The sequence below is a fragment of the Lampris incognitus genome, chromosome 10 (assembly GCF_029633865.1).
Source record: "Lampris incognitus isolate fLamInc1 chromosome 10, fLamInc1.hap2, whole genome shotgun sequence".
Classification (NCBI taxonomy): domain Eukaryota; kingdom Metazoa; phylum Chordata; class Actinopteri; order Lampriformes; family Lampridae; genus Lampris; species Lampris incognitus.
In genome coordinates this window covers 21,854,107-21,861,557 of record NC_079220.1, presented here as the reverse complement: position 1 = coordinate 21,861,557, position 7,451 = coordinate 21,854,107, and the positions used below count along the sequence as shown (strand labels likewise).

General features: G+C 48.5%; 1 protein-coding gene across 1 annotated transcript in view; it reads left to right on the top strand.

Moving 5' to 3' along the window:
* The first annotated feature begins 239 nt into the window (after positions 1 to 239).
* rapgefl1 (Rap guanine nucleotide exchange factor (GEF)-like 1) overlaps positions 240 to 7,451 on the top strand; it is a 67,208-nt gene continuing 59,996 nt past the window's right edge. The window contains exons 1-3 of the mRNA XM_056288547.1: positions 240 to 433; positions 1,229 to 1,275; positions 1,327 to 1,506. Of these exons, the coding sequence (XP_056144522.1) occupies positions 240 to 433; positions 1,229 to 1,275; positions 1,327 to 1,506 (421 nt within the window). The remainder of the gene's footprint in view (positions 434 to 1,228; positions 1,276 to 1,326; positions 1,507 to 7,451) is intronic.

Here is a 7,451-nt window from a genome sequence, read left to right as displayed (position 1 = left end):
ATGGGTTAGAGTCTCCCGTTCTCCTCTTAACCCAACTGAACCCAGACCTTATGCAAGATAGGAGAAGGGATCGCGCCTGCGTAACTGGACCTGCACGGTCCGTATGATGTAGGAACCGCGGAGTAAAACCATCTCTTCCCCCTCCCTCCGCTTGCGCCACCTGCCTCAGTAGTGTTTGAATCCTCGTCATCCTCCCAAAGCCAACCCCTCTGGTGTCCGCCACCTAGAATAGCTCCACCATGCCGGCGGGAATGAAACCGCTGGAGAAGTTTTTGAAAAAGCAGACCACGGCGTTGACCCGGGCAGGGGGCTTCGGTGGGGCGGATAAGGCCAGCGGCACCGGCGCCTCCCGGAGGAGGGCCAGTCTGTCCCGCGTGGTGCCCTTCTTCAGAGAAACCTCACCGGATAGCGGACAGGCCCGGGAGGTGTTCAGGTGGGACACACGGGAGTGGATGTGATGTGGAGACAGGAATAGCTTCATATTTAGACCGAATATCAGCATTTGCATGGTGGCTGTCGTTTATATCCGCCTCTTATGTTACGTTTCGTTTGAAGCTAATTAGGATGCCTCAGTTTTGTTGAGAGGCTTTTAGGTGCTTCAGATAATGAGGATGTTACAGTTGGAGGCAATCCATGTGTGCAGAGAGAGAGAGGGAGAGAGAGAGGGAGGTCTCTTGGATGGCAAACAGAAAAATAGGTGTGATGTGCACTGCTAAATTCGACTAAGTTTACTATGGATGTGCGCAGTACTGCAGGCTAGGTAAGATTGCATGTGCTCAACAGTAATAAAAATAAGCCAACATGGTGCACTGCCGTTTTGTGATTTGATTTAACATGTGTTGTGGTCTTCTGAAATGATGACTACTTTGCGTCCCAGGTTAGGCCAAATGTAATTTTCCACATGAAAGGCAGTCAAGCAGAGCTCGGTTTTAGATAGGCTCCCTCTCAAATCACTGCTTCTCATAGACTTAAGAGCTGTTGGTGTTTTGCACATATTTAATAGGGACCACAGCAGGCAGCTAAGCCTATAAATGTAAATTCTGTGGCTGTGTAATTAAGATGGAGCATACGCGGCAAACATGAAATTACAGCTGACGCTGTGAATTTAAAAAAAGAACGTGGGAACCCAAACCGTGGCTTAAAATATTGAACTTAATCCCCATGACCGCACTTTGACTAACATTACCCAAACTTTTCTCCCTCAACTTCGACCTTCGACCTCCTGCAGCCCGGACAGCGAGGACCCACCATCGTGGCCTGCAGCCACAGGGACTGGTCTATGTATGGCGCCCAGCACGGCTAACGGTTCTGGTTCAGGTGGAGGAGGGGTGGATGTGCGGAGCCCGTCCCTGTCCAGCGACGAGCAGAGCTCTGAAGCCAGTCTGGCCACAGACACTACCGGCGGGGGAGTGGTTGCATGGACGCCTCTCAACTCTGACACCCCAAACAACCTGACCCTGGCCCTGCTGGACAGTGTGGCTGGGAAACGCTACGGACACTGTGCAGGTGAGACACATACACACACACACACACACCGCTAGATGCTTTCAAGGTTGTAATAACACACACACCTGCACTCACACATACACACATAGACACAAAGCATCCCGCAAACAGACACACACATTCACATAAATGCATAAACGCAACTAGACACACAGCACAAGTCCGAGGGCTTGACAGAAATGTTTGTGTGCGTACATTCACTCTGACCTCCAGTGAGATCTGACCAAACTGAAAGTGTTTTCTACGGGAAAAGAAAAGCACATCGGAAAGCCACAGAGTGCCGCTCATGGCTGTGTTTGTTGAAAATGGTTGTCTAGAGGTCCATGGGCGTTGTGTTGCTACTTTGAGTGGTGTGTGCGCGTGTGTGTGTGTGTGTGTGGGATCACCCAGGGTTGTTTTCTCATAACCTCTCCAATCTAGGCAAGGAGACATAACAGAGATTGTCATTTGATATCAAGTGGGTGCTTATGGAAGGCTTTTGCCCCCCCCCCCCCCCCAAAAAAACCGATCTGTATGACTTTTATTCATTTGTTCAGCAAATGTGGACTACACAGCACCACCAGACTACAGTAGAACCATCTGTCAGCTACCGAGCCGTTCCACTGTTCAGTTGTATTCATGTCGGCCCGGGGGAAATGCTTCTTGCTAATTGTTACCGATTGCCTCAAACATGCAAATGAGTCGATCTTGTAGCGTTGCTCTGAATTGTAAACAAAGCTTGGAGATAGTCACTGACTTCAACCATCTTTCATAAGAAATCATTTCTTCTCACCGATAAATTTGTCTGAATAGATGTCAAACTTTTAAAATAATGGAAATTTCATAAAAACAAACAAACAAAACAACAATAACAGCATTATATGTGCATCATACTATATAGAGTACCCCGGGGCACTCTGTGTGTGTGTGTGTGGGGGGGGTACTGCGGGAGTATGGGGTACCGGGGCAATTGCTACAAACCATCCGGTCCTTGTATAACCAAAGTGATAGATTCTCGGCACAAAGTCAAACAAATTTTCGGTGGGTGTCGGACTCCACCAAGGTTGTCCCTTGTCTCCAATTCTGTTTCTGATATTCATTGACAGAATCTCAAGATGCAGCCAAGGTGAGGAGTGTGTCCATTTTGGGAACCTCAGAATTGCATCTCTGCTCTTTGCAGATGATGTGGTTTTGTTGGCTTCATGAGAAAGCGACCTCGAGCGTGCATTGGGGTGGTTTGCAGCTGAGTGTGAAATGGCCGGGATGAGAGTCAGCGGCTCCAAACCTGAGACCATGGTTCTCTACTGGAAAATGGTGGATTGCTCCCTCCGGGTTGGGGATGAGTTGTTGCCACAAGTGAAGTAGTTCAGGTATCTCGGGGTCTTGTTCAAGAGTGAGGGTAGGATGGAGCGGGAGATTGACAGGCGGATTGGTGCAGCATCAGCAGTAATGCGGACGTTGTATCAGACCGTTGTGGTGAAGAGGAAGCTGAGCCAGAAGGCAAAGCTCTCAATTTACCAGTCAATCTTCATTCCTATGGTCATGAGCTTTGGGTAGTGACCGAAAGGGTGGAATTGCGGATACAAGTGGCTGAAATGAGTTTCCTCCGTAGGGTGTCTGGGCTCAGCCTTAGATATAGGGTGAGGAGCTCGGAAATCCGGAGAGAACTCAGAGTAGAGCCGCTGCTCCTTTGCGTCGAAAGGAGCCAATTGAGGTGATTCGGACAGCTGATTAGGATGCCTCCTGGGCGCCTTCCTTTGGAGGATTTCTGGGCACGTCCAACTGGGAGGAGACCCTGGGGTAGACCCAGAACTCGCTAGAGGGACTACATGTCCAATCTGGCCTGGGAACACCTTGGGATCCCCGAGGAGGAGCTGGAGGTTATTGCTGGGGAGAGGGACGTCTGTAGTGCCCTACTTAGCTTGCTGCCACCACGACCTGACCCCGGAGAAGTGGCTGATGATGAGACGAGGAGATGAGACTATATAGTACTGTAATCTTTATCGTGAACTGGGAGGAAACCTCTGGTTTCCTTTAAAGGCGGACATTTCTATCTGTGTTTAAATATGTAAGCCCGTTTCAAACTCTTTGCATCTCAGAAAAAGGCCACTTAAAGGGAGAAGCGACGAAAAACAAACGGTGACATTCACAATGCATCTTTAAAGGGTATGTTAGGTGCTTGGGCTATGGAACGTTTTTTTGCACATTTTGGCACAACATCAGCTTTGAGCTGCAGTAAACATCAGGGGTACGTTGGATGTATGAGTTTTTTGTCGGACGATATGTATATTCGTGTCATAGCTGCCATAATAAACGCTATTCCTTAGGCGTGAAATGGGCTTTTGTGTGTGTGTGTGTGTGTGTGTGTGTGTGTGTGTGTGTGTGTGTGTGTGTGTGTGTGTGTGTGTCACTCCCATGTCTTGATCCAGCAGTTGCATAATAACTGCCGCCGTCTTAAAGAAGCTTATTACTGGCACAACTGGGTGTGTGTTTGTACACGTGCCCGTATTTGGATACATATGCGTGTGTGTGCATGTGTGCATACGTGTGTGTGTATGTGTGTAGTGTCTGCATGCATGAGTCTTCAAAGCATCTTGGAGAGTAACAACAATGGACTTTGCAGCAGCACACAGTTTGCTGTGGATTACTGGCAAAGGGTTATGCATCTATACATGTGTGTGTCTGCAAATCTGTACAGTTGTGTGTGTGGGTGTGCATGCACGCACACGTGTTTGTGTGTGCAAGAATCTACACAGCAGAGTTTGCTGCCCACTAGTCCATTATGTAACTGCTTCATCAATGGGATCTTTGGCTTCCTTGGAGCTTTGTCGTGCAGCCATCCCATCCAGATGTGGAAGCTGGTCTTCAAGCAGACACTTTTTAGCTGAGAGAAAAACGTGGATGTTTACATTTTAGTTATTTTAGCTAGTGCTGTTACTCAGGGATGGCCCAGTGTAATGCTCAAGCACTCCTCAGCCCTATCCAGATAGATTTAGTTTTACAGGGTACCATGGGTAATGGAGTTTATATCATTGCACGTCAGTGATTGGCGAGCTCACAGGAGAGAATTACCGATAACAGAGGCAAACACTGAGAGACAGAAGAAGAGAATAAGAAAGACATAAAGCTTGACAGATCGACAGACAGCTAGATAGATAGATAGATAGATAGATGGATTGATAGCTAGCTAGCTAGCTAGATAGATAGAAATAGATTCAGTGAGACAGAGCGCTGCACCGCTGTCCACATCCATAACTAATGAAGACCGTAACACAGTAACTTCCTGTCCTTTCCTGTTGCCACAGTCACATTCATAAATAATCCAGCATGTAAAGCCCTCCTTTGAAACAGCTGAGATAGTCTCATTATTTTGGCTTTAGTTTGAGACGATGCACACAAGTGTTCCCCAATGCAAATTATACCATATGGAAGTGATAGGTCCAATATTCCAGCTGCCACGATGTTTGAAATACGAGTTTAAGACGACAGCAGCACTCAGTTTGAACTAATAATGGATTTCCAAAGGACGGAAGAAGACATGAGGATGAAGGAAGCTATTATTTTCTGGTTTTCTGCACATACAATTTGGGTTGGCAGATATCTTGCATAGGTTTAGAGTGTGTTTCCCACAAACAGGGGTTTGAAAAGCGAAATATTTAATTCTGTGCAAATGCCGGATGTCTCCTCTTGGAATAATCCTTTTCATTTGGTGTGTTTTTAGATCTGTAGAGGTCTTTCTCCCATCCAGTTATCCTTCATTTATCCCACATCAACACTAAGGCCACTCTGTTCACATGTTGATACCTATGTCTCTCACCCAACGAGTAAAAAGATTTTCTTTTGTGGATTTTTTCGCCCTTTTTTTCACCAATTGTATCCAGCCAATTACCCCACTCTTCCAAGCCATCCCGGTTGCTGCTCCACCCCCTCTGCCAATCCGGGGAGGGCTGCAGACTACCACATACCTCCTCTGATACATGTGGAGTCGCCAGTCGCTTCTTTTCACCTGGCAGTGAAGAGTTTCGCCAGGGGGACGTAGCGCGTGGAAGACTCATGCTATTCCCCCCAGTTCCCCTCCCCCCGAACAGGCGCCTCGACCGACCAGAGGAGGCACCGTTGCAGCGACCAGGACACATACTCACATCCGGCTTCCCACCCGCAGACACGGCCAATTGTGTCTGTAGAGACACCCGACCAAGCCGGAGGTAACGCGGGGATTTGAACCGGCGATCCCCATGTTGGTAGGCAATGGAATAGACAGCTACGCTACCCGGACGCCCCTAAAAAGATAATTTTAATGTTCAGTTTACATACAGAAAGAAAAACTTGACATTCACCAAGAAAGCAGTCTTTTGCTTTGTCTCTGTGCCTTTGAGCAAGACACTAAATCCCTACCGGCTGCAGGGGGGTTGTTCTGTAGCTAACCTTTACCCCTGACCTAGCCCATGGCACCTTTGGGATTTCTTCAGTGGAAAAAAAGCACAGTTTGCGGAGTGTGATTTATGAACTTCTCCTTCTGAAATGTCCACATCTTGATGTCTTCTTGAACAGTTGTGGACGCCCATTCTAGACAACTGCTCACCCCATTGTAAATTCCGTAGCCATCCTCCCATTTATGTACTATGGGTTGTGCCTTTACAATGCTTTACAGTGCTTCCTGTTGTAATCTACCTCATGCTGCACACCGTCTCCCTGCTGTCAAGATGCGGTGTGCGACCAACTTAACCGTGAAGCCCAGAGCTGTGTATCTGGCTACTGTGCCGTCAGCTCGAGGTGTGCTGATGGGTTGTGATGGATTTGATTTAGGCCAGTTCTCCGGTCTCTTCCCAAGGCGGCGCGAAGCCATCATAGATGAAACGACTTTCAGATGCAGACGCGGCCCAGCGGGGGAGGGGGGCGGGCGGGCGTCTGCAGCTTTCTTTCTGTGTGCCTCTCTGCCCTTCTTCTGCCTCTCCGTTGTACTGTCTGCACGCTATCTTCTGAGACTGGAGTGGTGTGATGTAGAGCAACCCGTGCAGACCTAACCAATGCAGTATGGTGACGGCCACATAAAGTAATCATATCGATAAGATGGAATGACATGACTGTAACAGTTGTGGAAATACAGGGAAAAAGCTATTCCCGTATGATGATTATATATCCGTCCATCCATTATCCAAGCCGCTTATCCGAATTCGGGTCGCGGGATGCTGGAGCCTATCCCAGCAGTCATTGGGCGGCAGGCGGGGAGTCACCCTGGACAGGCCGCCAGTCCATCACAGCGTCGACACATTCACACCTAGGGACAATTTAGTATGGCCGATTCACCTGACCTACATGTCTTTGGACTGTGGGGGAAACTGGAGCACCCGGAGGAAACCCACACAGACACGGGGAGAACATGCAAACTCCAAACATGATTTTATATACCACTTCACAACGTCCTCCCTCTGTCTCTCTTATGAATTCTTAACTCATTAATTGCCCATATAAAACCCTCTGTCTTATGATACAGAAATCGCTGGCTGGTATAACGACTAACGAGCCCAGTTCAAGTCCAAGTAGAAATATCAGGAATGGTGGAGAGAATAAGAGAAAGCGGTATTAACTCTGTTGGGTTTGCAGAGTTGTTTCGCTGTGCAATATGATATGCGTACCCGATGTGTACCACGCACCCCCGAACGTCATGGCTGTAAATCTCATGTCCTTTGTCCCATGTCATCGCCCCCTCTCCAGCCTCCTCTCGCTTCTCTGACTTTCCCGTCACTGCTAATGCACTGCTCAGCAAAGCAGAAACGCTAGAAGGGAGCTGAGGGTGGACACGGCTGTAAGCTAGCAGGGTATGAAGCCGCACGTCCCGTTGCAGAGGTCCCTCTGAGTGGTGTGTGTGACCGAGCGAGGAGCGTGACGGTGAGAATCCTCCGCCGCCTCACCAGTTTCATTTCACTGTCTCTTGGGACTGTTTATCGCCCGGCGACCTGCAGTGG